Source organism: Musa acuminata, chromosome BXJ2-8, assembly GCF_036884655.1.
Source record: "Musa acuminata AAA Group cultivar baxijiao chromosome BXJ2-8, Cavendish_Baxijiao_AAA, whole genome shotgun sequence".
NCBI lineage: Eukaryota > Viridiplantae > Streptophyta > Magnoliopsida > Zingiberales > Musaceae > Musa > Musa acuminata.
This window is the reverse complement of record NC_088345.1, coordinates 13,671,004-13,691,981: the sequence shown is the minus strand read 5'-3', so window position 1 is coordinate 13,691,981 and position 20,978 is coordinate 13,671,004. Positions and strand designations below refer to the sequence as shown.

General features: G+C 41.1%; 2 protein-coding genes across 2 annotated transcripts; both read right to left on the bottom strand.

The window, feature by feature from the left end:
• Window positions 1–418: 418 nt before the first annotated feature.
• Window positions 419–3,539, bottom strand: LOC103974514 (pentatricopeptide repeat-containing protein OTP51, chloroplastic). Its single transcript, XM_009389365.3, has 2 exons — window positions 2,705–3,539; window positions 419–2,542 (listed from the first exon to the last, which is right to left on the bottom strand). Exons 1-2 carry the CDS (start codon window positions 3,206–3,208, stop codon window positions 680–682), a joined length of 2,367 nt encoding a protein of 788 aa, XP_009387640.2. The 5' UTR covers window positions 3,209–3,539; the 3' UTR covers window positions 419–679.
• A 678-nt stretch (window positions 3,540–4,217) lies between these two features.
• On the bottom strand, window positions 4,218–6,646 carry LOC135619280 (3-dehydrosphinganine reductase TSC10A-like). Its single transcript, XM_065121156.1, has 3 exons — window positions 6,015–6,646; window positions 5,487–5,634; window positions 4,218–4,705 (listed from the first exon to the last, which is right to left on the bottom strand). Exons 1-3 carry the CDS (start codon window positions 6,561–6,563, stop codon window positions 4,407–4,409), a joined length of 996 nt encoding a protein of 331 aa, XP_064977228.1. The 5' UTR covers window positions 6,564–6,646; the 3' UTR covers window positions 4,218–4,406.
• Window positions 6,647–20,978: the final 14,332 nt, after the last annotated feature.

Below are 20,978 nucleotides of genomic sequence, written 5' to 3'. Positions count from 1 at the left end.
ATGGATGAAGGAATAAGGAAAAAAATGTATATATATGTATTTTCAACTCCAGTCAAATTCTTTGTCGGCCTCAATTCAAGGTTTTTTCTTTATTAATTTTTATTTCCAACCATCTCATCCACTTTACAGTTTGAATTTTTTTTCATATATGTATGTATGTATTGAACCAACATACAAGTGAATTTTTTTTCAAAAGACATGTATGCATATATTGGAATATTTACGGTTTATGATCAGTGCATGTATGATCGTAAGCTATCAATCTCACCAAAATGATATGCCAACCAAAGAGAATAAAAGATAAAACGAGCTTTGCGGTACAAACCAGCCAGCCAGCAAATGGTAGTAAAAGCAGGAAACATTCAGTATGAAACTTTTGCGGCAAAAACGATCGGCTAAAGGCAACAAGCAAACATCATTTTGGGAAAAGAGAATTTCATTTGAAAGAGTAAATGAATCCACACAAACGGGCAAAGAGGACTCTTACATCAACTTAAACTGGTTTGCTTTTGCCTTTTCCTATTCAGCTTTATCATCTTTTCGTATTCAAATAGAGTAATGGGCCTTGCTGCAAACCTAAATAGAGTGAAAGGATATTTTACAAAATCTACATTTAGTGTGTTGGGCATTTATTTCTACCAGTCTTTCATATTTGATCTCTGGATATCTCATTGATTTCTCAATGGGGACTCCGCTCATCGGTCTCGGATTTGTTATCAAAGTCATCAGGTTGACTTTCTTCCTTACCGTTTACCGAGAGACAACCATCTGGTACCAGAAGGCTTTTAACACTCTCCAAAATATATGGTTCTACAAGCTCCCAGAACATATCAGCATTGGTTCCTTGAAAACCCATCCAAAACACTCTTCCTTTCCTCTTGACTCTGCATCCCAAGGACTTTGCCTGAAATGCCCTGATGATCCTTTCAGTGTCTTCACGGCAGCCACCTTTCAGCCTGAGCAATATATCACCTGAGGATGATCTCAAGCCTCCATACATGTACCAATATGCCAGAACACGTGCTGACAGCCATCTATGAACAAGCTTTGGAATCATCAGTCGTCCTTTCAACCAGAACTGATCGGCAAAGAAACCAAAATAGGAATGTGCAATGGTGGAAAATCGGTACGGCATCTCATTATCATCATCGTTAGACCTACTTGATAATGTTAACCACTCATAAAACCGTTCATGAATGTGCACTCTCAGAACCGAGTGAATGTTGGAGTTCTCACTGAATTCAAAAAGGATTATGTGGTTCCTCCGCTCCTCATCTGATTCCATTCTCACACCTCCTAGCAGCAAGCCAACTAAAATCTCACGCTGTTCTTCATCAAGCTTCATGCTTACTTTTCTCTTAACTATCTTCCTGTTCAAGCTTAGAACTTCTTGGAGCCTTTCCACAGAGCGGGGTTCTATTTCATATTTCTTCTGGCGCATTATGTCGTAGACCTTTTCAGCTTTAGCACACTCTCCTGAAGCAAGATAGCTGTCTAAAATGGCATTACATGACCGAGCATTAGTACCGATCATCCCATTTGTGTGCATTTCATTAAATATGTCCTCTGCCTTCTCAAGGTAACCAACCCTTACCAAGGATTCCAGGTAAAGGTTATAGATGCTCCGATTGGGACAGCATCCAGTGGCACACCGTGAGAAGGCTATTTCCAACTTGTCGTGCAAGTGCAAATTAAAGTACATAGACATCAAACTGAGGAAAGCAGGCATAACAGGTTTCATTCCGCTTCCAATGTACTCATCAAAAATTGTTTCTGTTATTTCAGTCTCCTCGGCTTTTGACATGACCTCAATGATCTTAAGATATGCAGCAGAACTGACAGGTTCATTTTGCCTCTTCATCCCTTCAAATATCTCCAACGATTTCATCGGTTCCCCGACCTTTGCATAAACCTCCATGCGATAAACAAAGGCTTTAGGAGGGATTCTACAATCACTCTCAAGAAGCATGAGCCATGTCTTTTCAGTTTCCTCTACATTGCCTGCCTTGGAACAAGCTCTCATGATGGAAATGAGCACATCAGTGCTCTCCTCGAATCCGGCATTCTTCATCTCCTGCCTTAGATCTGCAATTCTTTCCCAGTCGATAATGTCTTGATAGCTATGGAGCCAGATCAATCCCGCATAGACATCCTGATGCACCTCGAATTCAGAAGTCACTATATTGTGGAAGATGAACTCAGCCTGTTTGAGATAGTACTTTCCCCGGCCATCGGGCCGGCTCACAAGGGCTCGGAAGAGAGAATTATGCAAGCTAAGGCGGGGCCTGTAACCACCCAGCTGAATCATCTTATTGTAAACACTGCATGCCTCGTCAAGACAGCCTTCGACGGGAGCACTCAGATAAGCTATCGTCAAGATGTGAAAAGTGGACTCGCTGGGCACACGACCTTGATTAATTATAGCGTCAAAGATCTCCCGGCATTTTGCGAATTTCCGGTCCTTCCCCAAATAATCAGCCAGCTTTGTCGCGAGAGAGAAATCGAAGTGGAACCAGTGCTGCTGGGACATCCATTTGTACACCTGGACGCAGCCATCAACAGTTTCAGACGGAAGAAGGACCATCTACAGAATCGATTCTTGAGGACAATAAAGAGTACAGAGAGTCCAAGCAAGCGATTTATTTGCTTTAGGCATACAAACGAACACGTCGTGAGCAAGGTGAAGATCGATGCTACCACTAACCCGGAAGCTGGCTTCGTTCTCCCGGATTCTCATGCAGTGGACGGTAACGTACGTGGCATCGTCCTGTGTGATCCACTTGCGCTGGGCGTTGAGTATTCTGACGAAAGTAGAGTGCTTGTAGGAAGGCAGTTCCTTGCAGAGCCATGCGATCTTGGACCGCCTCCACTGCTCGGGGAGCTCCTCCAGCTCCTTCACCTCGAGTTCAGGGGAGCGGAAGGACCTCATCTCCCTCTCCGCGGCCACATCACGGAAAGGCTCCACGGAAGGCCGCACAGTTTCCGTCAACTCCTCCTCGTCCGATGCTTCCTGCTGCTGAAGCGGCTGCGCGGTCGCCAGGGTGGAGCTTCTAGGCGGTCCGAGAAGAGTGGGCGAAGAACACGTCTGCAAGGAGCGAACAGGAAGGGAGGAGGGGGCGTGACGGAGGCGGAGAGGAGGGGAGGGGAAGGCGAGGGCGAGGGCGCTTTTGAGAACGGCGAAGGAGGCGGAATAGACAGAGGCGTTCATTGCAGGCAGAGGAGGAGGAGGAAGAGGAGGAGGAGAGAGTGGTGGCGTCCGGGGGTAAGAAGAACAGCTCTGGCCTCTTGAGTTTGATAGCGTCGGTTCGTCGTCGGCCGCCCAGGCTTACAACAGAAGACCACTGAATAACTGGGCCGGATCACTGACCCGGTTCCTTAAGGGTGGTTGGGCTGTGGCGACCGACGAGCAATCTGTTCGATGGCCTTTGAGCATCCCACCATCAGAAAAAGAGATTACGGAGGTTCCAAGCTCATCGTCTCTGCAAACCGCTGGGTGATCCCCAGAAGTTGCATGGAAAGACCAAGCCCAGTAAATATTGTTTCTGCAACCTCACTAATTTTGGGTACTTGGAACTTATCCGAGTTTGTAAGATGCGTATCACCCGTGATAGAGTAAACGGTGACCTTTTATTCTCATCTTATCTTCTTCCCTGGACCGAGCCGGACTCTTTCTACTGCTCTTCCAAGTGCCGTAGATCAAGTGAATCACAATCCGATGAAGCGCATTACCATCGTGTCGTCTCCCTCGACAACGTCATCTCCGGTAGAACACACCGGTTTCCGGGCGCCACGATTGTCCAAGAAAAGTAATCCCCAAGGCAACCAACCACGATATCTCACCAGGCGATGTTACTCCACGATTGTCCAAGGTTTCCGCACAATGTAACTCGCACACTGCCCGAACTTGGAATCGTCCAAATGCAGCAGCAGCCCCAACAAGTTCGATTTAAGATATTCCTGCTCCTAGTACGCCCATCGCCACATTTCAGAAAATTTACAGAATCAGCCCATCGTTTCTGAAATATATTTCAGCTGGACCTCATCATGGCTTCCAACATGTGTGGATGAATATAATAAGACACGTTATGGGCACCCATCCAACAGCAACTTCTACTTCATCAGGGAAACGAAGTACCAAGCGAACTCAAAAACATGAGCGGATTGCCACATGAACCGAGCTAGTAAGTAAAGAAGCAACCGAGATGGGTGATAGAGCCTGAAACCAAACATGAATGATAGCTTTACCAGCAGTAATCCATAAGTGGATTTGATCATGATTAACACATGAGATGTAATCCTAAAAGCATTTTCTAATGGGCATCACAACTCGAAAGGAGTCAGCTTATTTGTGTAGAATAATACTGACTGAAAATGAAATTTGTCCTGCGAAAAAAGGAACCACATTATTACATGTTTTTCTTTTTGGAGTGCCACTTCTCTATGAGGCTGAACCAATTCCATTGGAAACATAATCCCATGAAGCGCATGAATCCAGCACCAAGCACCTCAGCTAATGCCGTGAAAAATGAGCTCTGCGGGGACAAACCGGCCGTAGCTATAGACAGCATACTTCCCTCAAAGTTGCAGGGAACGATAAACATTGAGGATTTGATGCCATTCAATGCTTTTTTAGCGACATCATCAGCCTTCATACCACCCGAAGATCCTGCTATGATATTGGTGAGATCCGGCCTCCTCTTGTGCTCTGTATTCAGCAACAAAGTGTTGGTGATCATGACAGTTTGCTTTAGGAAAATGATTGAGAGCAAATATGTATGTTCTATATGATGTTGTCGCGATGGTAACAGACGGTAAAATGAGTTAAATCAGAAGGACGACGCACGTGCATGCATTAAGACATAAGATCACTAAAAAGCCAAGAATAGCTCAAACCATACATACGCAGTAGAAAAGCAAAACCAAACAGGTAAAGATTTATAAATCTCGAGCAGAACCTGGAAACTTGTTCTTCCCGTGCATTTTGCTGCTACTTTTATCTGAACATAATTTTGCTCATGGACGTCTCTCTATAAATCAAACTTAGGTAAAACTGAAACTGAGATTACCTCGAAAAATGCAAACATGATTTCTTCTTCTGCACCAGGATGGAAAGGCTTTCTATGAGATGAACAGCGGCTGACAGTAGGGATTGATTGCTTTTACAACCAAGAAAGGGGATGAAGCCAGCTAGCTAGCTAGCTAGCTAGCTAGCGAGCCCCTTGCTTGAAATGATCAGAAACGAAGGACATAGGGAACCGGTAAGTCGTGCAGGGAAGGCTTGATGGCCCAAAAAACCGATTAATTAATGCTCTTTCGAATTTGTTAAGTGGATTGCCAGCCTTGTTGTTCAGATTCAAACCTAGCAAAGCCAGGAAATCATTGAAGGAGACTTTGTGGTTTCGTTAGTTAGACAGACCTCTCTTTTAACAGCCAAGAAACAAAGAGTAAAAGAAAGATTACAAGAGACACAAGGCACGTTTGCTTACCTTCAGCAAAACCTGGAGTATCCGTGTCTGGAGGAAATATCATTGACACATGAATGTTGTGGGCGATGACCTCATGCTGCAGAGCCTCTGCCAACCCACGAAGTGCGAATTTACTAGCAGAGTAGGCGGTGTAACCATATACCCCCACCTACAACACGGAAGCCACCACTTGTAATAAGCAATGAGGTCTCATAATGCGGAGATCACGACGGCTATAAGCTAAAGGCACTTGTCCATTTTGGTCGGGAATAAAGTCACAGTCGGGCTTCTCGAGAGCATGTTCAAGAACCCGACTGCCGGATGAAGGAATGCTTTCTTAATCAAACATGAAGTAGTTTAGTAAACAAATTCAACAAAACTTGGATTTTTGAACCCTGCCAGCCAAGGAATGGAGGTGGCAAAAGATTGAGCAATTAGCATATCGGTAGGATTGGTGAAAAAAGCGACTGGTATATAATAGGAAAAGGGCCACCTAAAAAAGCATGTTCTTTAGGAAAGGTCAAGGGTCGAACACTTTCAAGGCGGTACCTGACCGGCCTGGGAGGACATGATGGCGATGGAGGCAGGGAGTCCCGTGGCCTTGGCCCTCTGTTTCATGGCGGGTAGTGCAGCCTTGATGAGGTGGAAGATACCCATGAGATTGATCTCCACCATGAACCGCACCTCCTCGAGGTCCTGCTTCTCGAGCTCCTGCGGCGTGAATACCCCGTGGTTGCACACCAGCACGTCGACGGGCCCGGCCTCCTCCACCGCGTTCGCGACGGCGTCGGCGTCCCGGACGTCGGCGCTAAATATTGCGACGTCAACGCCGGTAGCCAGGCGGATTGCGTCGCGGGCTTCCTGGAGGCGGACGGCGCTACGGGCGAGGATGGAAACGCGGGCGCCTTCGGTGGCGGCGAGACGGGCGAGAGCGAGGCCGATGCCGCTGGAGCCGCCGGAAATGAAGACGTGGCGGCCTTTGATGGGGATGCGCACGGAGCGTGGGCGGACGATGAAGGCTAGGACGGCGGCAAAGGCGACGGGAGCCATCAAGAGGGGAAGGAGAGGAGACGCAATAGGGAGCGGGGACGGAGCCATCGAAAATGTTTGCCTTGGGCGTTGGGTCTCTCCGATCTGATGGAGAGAGCGAGGGCGAATAGGGCGCTCGCTATGTACAGATGTATATATAAGTATAAATACTATAGTGGACTGCGAATATGTTTGTTGAAATATTCAAAATGGTTTGTACTCCTCTCGGTTCCATTTTCGCCCACACCATCAGTTAGAATCGGGGAGCCGTTGTTGGTTGACCAATGGGAGATGACCGAGGATCCGTATGGCTCCTAATCAAATCGGTTCGACTCGAACCCATCCATAGGACAAGACGGTGCTTTCTTTTCATAACGTGACGCATCCGCCACTCTCTGACCATGAAAAGGTCGCCGCACGAACCCACCCCTCCGTCATGCTACCTCGGGACGTTGGACCCCACCCGGTGAGCAAGATGGGTCCCGAAAGGCGTCTCCCGATTCAACAGCGGAGACTTGACCTTTTATGTGCATATATTCCTACTGCGTTGGACGGAATGGGTTCATGGTTCCATTTGAATCTTCTCCATTTCGCACTTGATCGATCGTCAATAGATGGTCTTTCGCATCCAATCTGGCCTGACCCACCAAAACAAGACGGCCATTGTCGACCGATCAATCCGGCTCCTTCATGTGGGCTCGTCTTCTTCGTTCTGCTGCTACCACGCAAAGACACATACGAAGCTTTCCCTAGAGCTCAGTTAACGCCTTTGCAGACCCACGACTTTGTTTGCTTATTTGTCTGTGCATCCGTCGCGGATGCACCATGCACGACGAGTCTGAGGCTGTTCATTGATTTCCTGACGGAACTGCAAGCTCAGACCATCACTGGGGGCAGCTGCTTCTTCGTCCGATCAACGTTTCAACCCAATAAAACAGAAATAAGCGACAGAACATGACTCGCTCTTATTCGCATGTGAAGAAAAGAAGCAGCATCACGCTTTCATGTCCAATTTAACTCACATTCCCTCCCCCCCCCGCCCCTTTTCTCGCGTTGTGTGCATTTGCTTCTTCTCCTCACTCGCCACGCCGAAGCCAGAGAAAGTCATCGTCGCCTGGTCGCCTCTCCAGATCAGGAGATCATCTTAAAGCGAGAGATCCCTCGTCACATGGCCCTTCCTTAAGGAGAGTCAAATAATTGTTGCTTTGTCCCGGTATCGCCTCGGTTTTAGACGGGTATATGGGCCTCGGACGGTGCCGAGTGCGGCAAAAGGATGAGCCCACAACGACGAGTGGCGGAAGTCTTCTGCATTGACCAGCGTTATTTCATTCATTTATTTCATATCCACAGGGAAAAGAAGAAAACCAGCAGCCGTCGGAGGAGTGAGTTGGCTAGCATCCTCGCACGTTCGATGCTTGGAAATAATGCATGCTCCTCCAAGGTACATCGACGTCTCTCTGATGGATGAGATGTGTGTATATGGTCTGTCTGATGTCTCGTTTGCTCGTGTTCCTGTTGCACTTGCTGTTTCTTCATCAGTAGACGTCTGTCTTTTTATGACAATTTTATGCACAGGCATCTCCACATTTTCAATCTCATCGCGTTGCATGGATCCAAAGGTTGGGTTTCTGTGGCAGGCCGATCATGTACGTAGCTGGGCGCTTCCAAACTGCCGGTTGGGCTGTTGCACGGGTGCCCATCACACGTGAATCTAAAGGCCCAAACCATTTACACCATCATCATGCTGGCGGATTGAGATACTCAACCACCGGCCTGTCAGATCACTCTGATATTTGCCTTTGATTAATCCAAATAAATTCGAAGGCAGCAACTGCCAGCTGTATCATTAGCGACCTTCATCGCAAACAACTCAAACCCGCTTCAGCTTATTCCTATAGCGAGATATTATTTGACATGAGATAGCGATGATTAAGACTGGTCGAAGCTACTACACTTCCCTCTGTCTCTCTCTACGTTCTTCCGATGCCATTTGTTAGAACACGTGTTTGGATGAAAGCAACCGTAGGTAAGTAAGCGGGTGTGGCCTACTCTGCCTATATCGCGGAAGGATCAAACGCAGGAAGGGTACGTAGGTGGAGCGTAGCGGACACTCGGAGGTTTGATGTTATTGTTAGTATAAAATTATGCTAATGCGAAAAATTTTTTATATTAAGATTAAAATTAAATAATATTAAATTAGATTTACGATATCTCTATGACAAAAAATTCAATTAATTCTATTATATATCTTATCTAATCATAAATGACTACATAATCTAATATTTTACTGCTTGACCCATTAATTGATAAGATATAAAATATATTTAAAATTAAAATAAATAAAATAAAATTTGTTTGAAAATAATTTTACCTAATTGGATTCCAAAAAAAAATTTGAAAAGTATTTTATACATGACTATGAATTTTAAAATAAGTCAATAAGTTCAATAAGCATAATAATAATATATTAAGTTCAACTATCAATACGAGTCATAGTTCTTGTATATCATCAATTTTATACTTCCTTCTATATATCATAATATTATTAATCTTTCCTTATATAATTCATAGTGACCCATGTAATTTATCTTGTCAAGATAATCCACTTATTGCATTCATCTATAATATGCATAAATATAAATATAAATAGGATAGCAGAAACAAATAACTTTAATTATGCAAGAGAAATGTCAATAATAACATCCATTTAAACATACATCATTGTATCTTTTATTGCCCGCTCACAAGTCTCATTCTAAGAACATATTCTTTGAATCTTTTATATAGTAAAGACTTAGTAAATAGATCAACAATGATCATAGTGGTGCTCAGGTTCTCAATTGACACTTTTTATTGTTGAATCTCGAATTTTGATGATAAAATTAATTAATAAATTAATGATCTAATCCATGTATTGAAAAAAATGATGCAGGACTAATTACGATCGTGAAAAGGCAAAACAATTAAAGAAGAATCGAATATTAGGCTGGAGTCAAAGATCAGGCATCAGGCCGAAAGAATCATGGGATATGCCAAAGGTTTAGATGATACATCGGAAGCTCATCGGGAATTCGTTGAAAGCTTGCCGAAAGATCGTCGGGAGTACGTCGGAAGTTTTATCAGGAGTTTGGATGAACAATTGATGTGTCGAATAACTTAAATTACTTGTATCATAATTATTTAAGCCTTAACTATCGTAGTTATGACCTTAATTTGAGTTAGTTTTGGGAGAAATCCCACTAACTTAATTATGGGCCAACTAGGCTTATAACCGGGCTGAATTGGGCTGGTTAGATGGCCCATTCAGCCACTTTGAGCCACGTCAAGCAGTGGCACCACCTAAACTGGGCAGTGGAATCGCTTGAGGCTCGACCTTCGAGGGGGTCTGGGCGGTGGTGTTGAATCTCGGATTTTGATAATAAAATAAATTGATGAGTTTGTGATCTAATCTACGTTTTGAGTGACGTCGGAGTAGCTTCGATTAAGGAGTAGTAAATTGATTAAAGCATAAGGAATCAAATGTTGGGCTGGAGTGAACATGTCTGAAGATTGGACATCGGGCCAGTAGATCAGTTGATTTGTCAACAAAATGCTTCGTGTCGTGAATTTGAGCATCGTGCCGAAGGATAAGACATTGCGCTAAGGAGATCGAAAGTTGCGGGAGTCAATATGCCAATTGGGCAATACGCCGAAGGAGAGGACGATGCGCTGAAAGATCGAACGAAGCACTGGATGAACCAATGACATGCCAGATAAAAGATTCATGCCTTGTAGTTATTTATCTAAGATCGAAATAGTTTAGGGGGCTAATTGAGTTAGCTTTTGGTGTAATCATGGTAACTCAATTAGAGGTCAATTGGGCCTTAATTGGGACTGATTTAGGCTCATTAGGAGGCTCATTCATGACCTAAAAGTTGGGTCAAGCGGTGGCACCGCCAAAACAAGCGGTGGAACCGCTTGAGTTGGAAAACTCAAAAAACTCGATCTCCAAGGTTGTCAGGTGATGATACTATCGGACTAGGCAATGGTATCATCTAGTGATAGTGTGTTAGGTGATGAAATCGCTAGACTAGGTGGTGGTACCGCCTAGTGTCAGGCTGTAGGCGGTGGTATCGCCCATACTTAGAAGACCTAAAAATTTAAATTATTGGCTCCATTTTGAAACCATTTGGGGCCTATAAATATGCCACTTAGGCAACAAGAAAGGGGCAAGAATTCTTGAGAAAAAAAACTAAGTAAACTCTGCTAAAACTTTGAGTTCTCTCCTTCTAGTGCTTAGAGTTAGTCCTAAGGAAGGTGTATGAGGGACTACTTGTAAAAGAGTGGCTTGTAAGGGTTATCTCCTAAACCCGTGAAAAGGAGAAAGTGTTGTAAAAGGATAGTTGGTCTTCGCCCATTAAAGGAAGACCGATAGTGGACGCTGGTAGCCTCAACGGAGGAGGAATTGAGAGTGGATATAAGTCATGACGACCAAACTACTATAAATCTAGTGTGCTCTTTTCCTTTACTGCTTACTTAGCTACTTATTTCATTTTACATTTACTCTAAGTCAAACTTAAATATTTTACTATACGGGCTTTATCAAAATGGTTTTTCTACATTGAATGAGTTTTTAAATTGACGTAATTTTTACGTAAGTACTAATTCACCCAACCCCCCCAGTGCCGTATTGATCCTAACAAGTGGTACCGCCCAGATTGAGCGATAGTACTATTAGCCATTAATGCCTACAAGCGGTGGTACCGCTAGAGCCCAATCTTCAAGGCTTTATCAAGTGATCGTACTGCCCAGATTAAGCAGTGGTATCATCCAATGTCAATGTGCAGGTGGTGGTACTATCCAATAATGGTGGTGGTACCGTCAATACCCCGAAAATAGGGGATGAGATATTTTTTGACTCTATGTTTGAAGTTATTGGGGCTTATAAATACTCCACGCTTTTCTGCATGAAAGAGTACAAAAGTGTGAATAAAAATCTTTATATTTTAGGTTATAAAAGTATTGAAAAATTGCTATGTATCCTCCTCCTCCTTCTTTAACTTTGCGATCATTCTAAGAGAGGTGTGAGGCTTGTAAAAGTTGTCTCCTAAACCTGTGAAAATGAGAAAGAGTTATAAGAGGGTAGTTGGTCATCCTCCATTGAAGAAAGGCCATTAGTAGACGTCGATGGTCTCAATGGAGAAGGAATCGGGAGTGGACGTAGGTCACGATGACAGAACCACTATAAAATTGGTGTTCCTTCCTTTCTTTGCTATTTACTTACTTTACAACTAGTTTACATTTTTATCACTCGCCTACAAACATCTTTAAGCTTAAAACGTCTTTTTGATATAACTTTACTATATGAATTTTTACGATCGCCATAGTTCTCCAAAAGCACTAATTCACCCCCCCCCCTCTTAGGGTCGACTTGATCCTAATAGTTGTTTTTGGACTCTTTCTTTAACCACCAAGTACTTTATCTCGATGTGCTTGAAACCACTAGAGTACTTATCATTCTTAGAAAAGAAAACTACTGTGGTATTATCATAAAATTATTGAATCTCAGATTTTGATGATAAAACCAATTGATAGTGTTTATCTTATCTGCATTTTGAGTGACACATGAAGCTTCGATCAGGAAGAGACAATTAAAAGTAGGAAGAATCATGTTGGGCCCGAGTGGAACATATTAGAAGATTATACATCGAGCCAAAATTATGCCAAGAAAATCAGAGTTGCGAAGGTTAACTGACCGATTGGGCAATAGGCCGCAAGAGAGGACGATACACCAAATAATCGAATGAAGTGTCGATGAACCAATGACATGTCGGACAACATGATTCAAGCTTTGTAATAATTGTCTAGATCGAAGTAGGTTTTATTTGTGCATGATTAACTACGATAGTGGTCAAGGCATAAAGTAAAATGAAGTCCCGGAGTTAAGAATGAGACTTCGTTAGGAGTTCGAGAGTTCGTCAGAAGTCCAAACATTCGTCAAAAGTTCGGACGTTCGTCGGAAGTTCTACCGGAATTAACTGAGAAGTCCAAGTACTTGTCAAAGAAGCTCATCGGAACTCTCCAAGAAGATCATCGTGAAGTCCAGGAGCTTGTCGGGAGTCCGTTGGAATATTGCCGAGAGATCGTCGGAAGTTCACCGGAAGATCGCCGAAAGAAACTTAGACTAACCGGACCGAATTTGCTTAGTGTATGTTTGAAATTTCATAGTTAACACATAATTAAGATTGGAATTGGGCCAAACCAATTAGGGGGCAGTTGGGCCCATGTATAGATTGTGTTGGGCCCAATGAAAGGCCTAAACAATGACCCAACAGGTGAAACCGTCATGGCACAATCTCCAAGACTGTGTTAGGTGGTGGTACCACCCAGACTCAATCTCTGAGACTGTCAAGTGGTGGTATTGCCCAGACATAATCTCCCAGGTGGTGGTACCACCCAGTGTCAGTGCTGTAGGCGATGGTACCGCCCAACATAGGCGGTGGTACCACCAGGACCTGGGAAACCCGGGATGAGACTCTTTTAGGCTCCAAGTTTAAATCCACTTAAGGCCTATAAATACTCCTCTCATCCATGGTTAACACACACAAGATTTGAGTGAAAGAAGTAGAAAAACTCTGTTGTAATCTTGTGAGAACTCCTCTAAAAGCTCTAAGTGTTAGTATAGTTTTAGAGATGAGTGAAGTGGGTGTAAATGTTGTCTCCAAAACCTGTGAAAAGGAGAAGAGTGTTGTAAAATGATAGTTGATCTTCGCCCGTTGAAAAAAGATCATTAGTGGATGTTGATGACCTTGACGGAAGGGGAATCGGTGGAGTGGATATAGGTCACGACGACCGAACTACTATAAATTAGTTTACATCTTTGTTCTGCTTTTAATTCTCATATTGCAAATTGATTTACTTACTTTATTTGCTCATGACATTCTTGCAAACGTTTAAAAGTTAAGCATCTTTCCGAGATCATTTTTAATCGTATGAAGGTTTTCAAAATCGATGTTTTTACCGCTACACTAATTCACCCCCTCCTCTTAGTGCCGACTCATTCCTAACAGTTGGTATCAGAGCCACGTTATTTCTCATTTGGTTTAACACCCAAGAAAAATGGCTCTTTTTGGATTTCAAGATGGTTTTTCAATTGTTTATCCGCCTATGTTCAATGGGATGGACTACATTTATTGAAAAACTCGAATGAGAGTTTTCTTGCTTTCTATGGATTGAAACTTATTGAATATTATTGAAAATAGATTTCAAAATTCTTCTACTCGAATGAATGAATGGAATAATTTGGAGAAGAAATTTTTTTTTTAAATGCTAGAGCTATGAATGCTCTATTTTGTGCCTTAGACAAAAATGAAGTCAATCGAATTTCTATATGTGAAACAACTTTCGATATTTGACACTCTTGAAATCACACACGAAGGCACTAGTAGAGTAAAATATTCTAGGATAAATTTTTTAATGCATGATTTTAAACTTTTTCGAATAAAGGTAAGCGAGACTATTGGGGGCATATACACTGGTTTTACGGATATCATCAATAGTCTAAACGCACTTGGCAAATGTTTTTCGAATTTTGAACTTGTTGATAAAGTTTTACGATCTCTTTCAAAAAATTGGTACTCTAAAGTAATGATCATTTAAGAGGTCAAAGATTTGAATACTTTTTCGATCGAAGAACTTAGGGTCTTTGATGACTTATGAAATGACCAATGTGGCACATGATGAACTTAAGAACTATTGAATCTCATATTTTGATGATGAAATCAAATGATGGATTAATTGATCTAATCCATATTATTGAGTTAAGTGTGCAGGATTAACTACGATAGCCTGAAAACATAAAGCAAAGATACCAGAGTCAAGTTCGATGGGTGTTTGAGAGTCCGAAGATTCATCGAAGATGTTGCCGGAACCAACTGAGAAGAAATCGGGGACTTGTTGGAGTTTTCGGAAGTCCGTCAAAGAAATCGTTGGAGGTTCGCAGAGATCACTGAGAAGGCTCGTCTACTCGCTAAACTTGCCACAAGATCGGGAGCCTACTGAGAGTCCGCTAGAAGAAATTCGAGGGTGTATCGGAAGTCCATCGGAAGATCACCGGAAAGCTCGCCGGAAGGAGACTCGACGTTTGCCGGTTGAAAACTTACTTAGGACTATATTTTCAGTTGCGTAGTTTACATGTAATTAGGGTTAGGATTAAAGGATAATCCTATATCCTGGTTAGGGGCCAACTGGACCCGATATTACCTAGTTTGGGCCAGATTTGAAGCTCGTCTAGTGACCTATAGGATCGGGCGGTGGCACCGCCCAAAACCCGAGGATCGGGCGGTGGTACCGTCGGACTAGGCAGTGGCATCGCCTAGCACCCGAGAGGTCCAGTGGTGGTACCGCCAGACTGGGCGGTGGCACCGCCCAGCACCCGAGAGGTCCGGCGGTGGCACCGCCAGTACACTATCTGTGTCAGACACTAACAGGCGGTGGCACCACCAGCATCGAGAACCCAAGATAATTCAAAATTTGGAGCCCAAATTTGAATCCTCTTAGGGTCTATAAATACCCCTCAATTCTCAGTAGAGAATACAACTTTTGAGAAGCAATAGATTGAGAAAAAAAGCCTTAGCAAAGTCTTAAGCAAGTCTTGTTTTCAATTGCTTGAGTGTTCACCTCCTTCTTTCTCGTTGAAAATTTGTAAGAGTGTGAACCACTATAAAAGGTTGTAAGAGGGGTATTTGTTCTTCCCCTTCAAAGTGATTTGCTAGTGGAAGTTGGGAGCCTCTTCAAAGAAGGCTTCGCAAGTGGATGTAGATCATTTTGACCGAATTACTTTAAATTGGTGTGTTCCTTGAATGTGTGAGTTCTTACCTTTATGAAATTGTTATTTACACTACTACTAGCTTTCGGTTTTCATCTACTCAAGTTACTATCGAAACAAAATCTCCTCGTATTTACGAATTCATTTTTAAACTTACAAGTTTTAATCTGCACACTAATTCACCCCCCCCTCTTAGTGCCACTCTGATCCTAATAATTGGTATCAGAGCAAGGCTTACTCTCATATTTGGTTTAATACCTAAGAGAGATGACTTACTCCAGCATGCCAGAGGGTCACTCTATTACACGTCCGCCTATATTTAATGGGTCGGATTACATATATTGGAAGACTCGTATAAGGATCTTCCTTATTTCCATGGATTTTGAGCTTTGGACTATTATCAAAAATAGATTTAAAAAATCTTCTCTTCCGATGAGCAAATGGGATGAATCGGAGAAGAAGGTTTTTGCTTTAAACGCAAAGGCTGTGAATACCTTGTTTTGTACATTAGACAAAAATAAATTTAATCACGTTTCAATTTATGATTCGGCTTTTGATATTTGGAGAACTCTTGAGGCCACTTATAAAGGCACTAGCCGAGTGAAAGAGTCCAAAATCAACATTCTTGTGCACTCTTACGAACTTTTTCGAATGAAACCAAGTGAGTCCATCGTAGACATGTACACCCGTTTCACTGATATCATCAATGGACTCAAAGCTCTTAGTAAATAATTTTCTAACTTTGAACTAATAACTAAAATCTTAAGATCCCTTCCAAAAAGTTATGGCCATTCAAGAGGCCAAGGACATTAAAACATTTCCTCTTGAAGAACTTATTGGGTCTCTAATGACCTAGAAATGATATGCCATGCTCATGAAGAGCTCAAGAACCCCCTTCCAAAGAACAAGAAGGATATGACGCTTACATCACAAGAAGACAACTTGAAAGGAACATCAAGTGATGAGGACAATGACGATGATATTGCACTTTTAACTCAAAAATTTTAAAAATTTATAAGAAAGAACAAATTTAAAAATAACACCAAAAACAAACTTGAACATAAAAAGGACCAAGTAATATGCTACGAATGCAAGAAGCCGGGGCACTTCAAAAATGAATGCCCCCAAGCAAAGAAGAAGCAACAGAAGAAGAAGAAAGCTTTAAAAGCGACTTGGGATGATTCAAGTGATTCAGAAAGTGAAGAAGCTAGCAACAAAGAGGAGACAAACTTTACGCTAATGGCTTTAGGAGAAGAGACAAACCTATAAGTTAGGAGCAAGAGATGGTATCTTGATAGTGGATGCTCAAGACACATGACTGGAGATCCATCTCATTTTTCTATGCTCACTAGCAAAGAATAAAGGTACGTCACCTTCGGAGACAATAACAAAGGCAAAATCATTGGCAAGGGAACCATAGGTAACAAATTATATTTTTCAATTGATGATGTATTACTAGTTGATGGATTAAAATATAATCTCTTAAGTATTAGTTAATTATGCGATAAAGGTTACATCGTTAGATTTGAATCTAATGCGTGCATTATTGAAAAACCAAACAATAACTTGTCAATGATTGTTTTAAAACAAAATAATGTCTACACCTTCAACCTTGATGAACTAAGTAATGAAATGTGCTTCTCTGCTTTAAATGATGATGCTTGGCTTTGGCATAGGAGATTAGGCCATGCAAATATAAACTTAATATCTAAGATCTCATCTAGAAAATTAGTACGAGGGATTCCCAATATGAAGTTTGTTAAGGACAAAGTATGTGATCTGTGCCAACTAGGTAAATAAATAAAAACTAGTTTCAAACCAAAAAATCAAATTAGCACCACTAGACCATTACAATTGATCCATTTGGTGTAATCACATCAAATATTTAAGTTAGGAATTGATTTTATTTCCTTACTTGTTATTATAATTTAAGGAAATCTTAATCTACTTCCTTGTTTTTTGATATGAATTAAAGAAATAACTATTAAGTATTCCAAATATGATGATATCATATTTGTTAGTATATTAAATAGAAATAATTTATATTAAATAAATATAAAAATTAAAATGAATTTCACTTAATAGAGGCTCACCTCCTCCTATTTAAGGGGAGGGATTTCTCTCATTCGTTCTTCACCTAGTCGAGCCTAGCAGTAGGAGGAACGAGGAATTACACCCTGTTGACAAGATGTAGGTTTTCCTACATTTCTTAAATTTAAAAGTTTTAGCTTCTATTTTGATTCTTTAAATGTTGAAAGTTTTACGGTTTAAAAAATATGTATCCATTCTTTAAATGTCAAAATTTTTGCATTAAAGTAATTAGTTAAAGTTTTCATAATATTCTTTAACCCATGATTAAGGTTTTTATTGTAGAGTTAAATATGTTAAAAATATATTTATTTTATATGATATTTCTTGTATTACAGTTTATCTTTAATATTATTTGGATTAAAATCTTATTAGATTAGAATATGTTATCTAAAATCCTTTTTGATATTCTTTGATCTGAAATTTAAAATATATTATTCTGAATGATTTAAAATATGACTAGAATATGTTGAAAACATGATTTTTATTTGAATTTAGAAGGCTATTTCCTTGTATTAAAACTTATCTCCCAGTCCCTCTTTTAATATCTTATGATTTCTAGTCAAATTTAGAATGTTATTTCCTTGTATTAAAGCTTTTCTCCTCATCTATCTTTTAATGCATTATTATGTTTTTATTTATATTGTTAATGAGTATATGTTATGATATGAAATTGAATATTAATTGGAATGAAATTGCTCACTGGCCAGGCCCAACCCACGGGTTAGGCCTTGGCCCGTAAGCTACCTCAGCCCAACCATTATGGGCGGTCACATGCGACGCACATGACTAGTCCATGGGCCAGGGCTGAGCCAGTTTTTATTTATATCTAGATGGATTGGCTCAATCTAGCCCAATATTATTGTTGAACTTGAGCCCAAATATTGATTGAACTAAACTAGACTTGATTAGTCTAGATCAATTCAGGGTGATTCTGAATTGATTGACTTATTCAAGTTAGTTTAACCTAAATTGAACTTAATCTAGTCTAAATTATACTAGTCTAGGGTGGTTCCAGACCAGTTAAATAAGGATTAGAGATCAGTTCAGTTCAGCTCTAGTAAATCGAGTTCAATTAAATCGATTAAACTAGAGTTCAAGTCAATTGAGGGCTAATTTATATTATTTGATATTGATGATATTTGAAAGAGACGTTTTAAATATGTTATTTCATCCCGAAATGGACATGACCAGTGTGAGATTATATTATTTTCCTACCGAGAGCAGGTAGAGCGATTCCCTTCGGGGATTAGCGGGTCGTCAGATGTGGCGATTGGATGGTTCCTCCATCTACTGTTGGAAGGAACGTGTCCCCACTTTGGCGGGGGTGGGACACCACTCCATCCACTGTTGGGAGTGTGATATGAGTTTGCCTCCATCCGCTGTTGGGAGAACACAAACTCATCCCGTAGGATAAAGCCTCTCCATCCGCTGTTGGGGGAGTGCTCCTTCGGGTATTTGATATACGCCAATGGGATGATTGATTGAATTTTGATTACATATACATTTTGAGTTGACTTTTGGGGTTCCTACTCAGCGTTGCTGAATTTTCTTTGTTTTTGATTTTCAGAGCAGCCTCCCTCTAGTACTAAATCGGATTCCGGTGGAGAGCGGACCTTCCTCTACCGCTAGGTAGAGCCACTTGGATGATTCTTGAAGTTAACAGCACTATGTTTACTTTTCTATTTATGATTTGATGAATAAATGGATTGTAATAAATGAATTGTAATAAATGTTTATGAATGATGAATAAAGTGATGTTTATCTATTTGGCCTAAATATGTGGGAAGATAAAAAAAAAAATCCAGGATGTGACATCTTTTATGGTATCAGAGCCGACCTAGCATTTGGGCAGGGTGAGAGGGCTCGAGTAGGAAAGGGCTACCCGTGGATGGAGTCAAAGAACTCATCACGGCATGGAGCCACCACTGGGTTAATCCTCACATGCACTATGCTAGGGTTCGATCTAGGATATGTTGGACCTTAACGAGGACGTCAAGCTAATTGAGTTGGGGATATTGTAACATCTCATTAGTCCCACATCAAAACTGGCCAATAACTCCATTTTGGTTCTTCAACCACGGACCAAAATGCTTAAGCGAGAGTTAACGTAGTTAACTCATCAGACTCGGGTCGTGACATTTGGTATCAGAGCCGACCTAGCATTTGGGCAAGGTGACAAGGCTCGAGTAGGAAAGGGCTACCCGTGGATGGAGTCAAAGAACTCATCACGGTGTGGAGCCACCACTGGGTTAATCCTCACATGCACTATGCTAGGGTTCGATCTAGGATATGTTGGACCTTAACGAGGACGTCAAGCTAATTGAGTTGGGGATATTGTAACATCCCATTAGTCCTACATCGGAAGTGGGCAATGTGTATGATTAGCTTATATGGGCATGATGAGTGTACTATGTTAACTCCCGCTTAAGCATTTTGGTTCGTGGTTGAAGGACCAAAATGAAGTTATTAGCTGGCTTATCAGACTCGGGTCGTGACATTTGGACTTATTTAGACCAATTGACACGACAAGTCTAGGAGGAAGCAAATATGCTTTTGTAATTGTAAATGACTATACTAGATATACTTGGACCTATTTCTTGGCTCACAAAAGTGATTGTTTCAAATATTTCTCTAAACTTTGTAAACTCACTCAAAACGAAAAAGGCTTCATAATTTCATCAATTCGGAGTGATCATGGTGGTGGTGAATTTCAAAACCGTGACTTCCAAAGTTTTTGTGAAGTTAATGGATATAACCACAACTTCTCCACTCCAAGAAATCCTCAACAAAATGGAGTAGTTAAAAGAAAAAATAGAAACCTACAAGAAATGGCAAGAACTTTGTGAATACGGCTTGCTATATCATGAATAGGGTTTTAATAAGACCGTCTCTATCAAAAACTCCCTATGAATTATGAAATAATAAAAAACCAAATGTTTCTTATTTTAAAGTTTTCGGTTGCAAATGCTTTATTTTAAAGGATGCTTTAGAAAAATTTGATGCATGAAGGCACCTTTCTTGGTTACTCTTTTGTTTTTAAGGCTTTTCGTGTTTTTAACAAAAGAACCTTAGTTATAGAAAAGTCTATTCATGTAGTTTTCAATGAAATTTTTGAGTTAAATAAAAATGATTTTGATGATGATATTGATTTTAAAATTTTAAATTTAAATAAACCCTCCCCTCAAAATAGAAACTTGGATGCATCTTCTTCCTTACCTAAGGAATGGAAGTATGTAGATGCTCATCCAAAAGAGCTAATTTTAGGAGATACATCAAAAAGGGTTCAAACTCGTTCTTCCTTCAAGAATTTTTGTGCTAATGCCACCTTCCTTTCTAAAATCGAACCTAAATGCATTGACGAGGCCTTGAAAGATGATTCTTGGGTTATTGCAATGCAAGAGGAATTGAACCAATTTGAGAGGAATGAGGTATGTAAGCTTATTCCTAAACCTAGTGACCATTTAGTCATTGGTACTAAATGGGTCTTTTGAAACAAGCAAGATGAATGCGGTATCATGGTTAGAAATAAGGCTAGATTAGTGGCCAAAGGTTTCAACCAAAAAGAAGGTATCGACTATGAAGAAACC

Coding starts and splice junctions, on each gene's coding strand:
- LOC103974514 (XM_009389365.3), bottom strand. CDS start 3,208: ATGAACGCCTCTGTCTATTCCGCCTCCTTCGCCGTTCTCAAAAGCGCC. Junction 2,543..2,704: donor AGAACGAAGCCAGCTTCCGG/GTTAGTGGTAGC, acceptor GGCTGCGTCCAG/GTGTACAAATGGATGTCCCA.
- LOC135619280 (XM_065121156.1), bottom strand. CDS start 6,563: ATGGCTCCGTCCCCGCTCCCTATTGCGTCTCCTCTCCTTCCCCTCTTG. Junction 5,635..6,014: donor TGTCCTCCCAGGCCGGTCAG/GTACCGCCTTGA, acceptor TCCGTGTTGTAG/GTGGGGGTATATGGTTACAC. Junction 4,706..5,486: donor TACTCCAGGTTTTGCTGAAG/GTAAGCAAACGT, acceptor TGCTGAATACAG/AGCACAAGAGGAGGCCGGAT.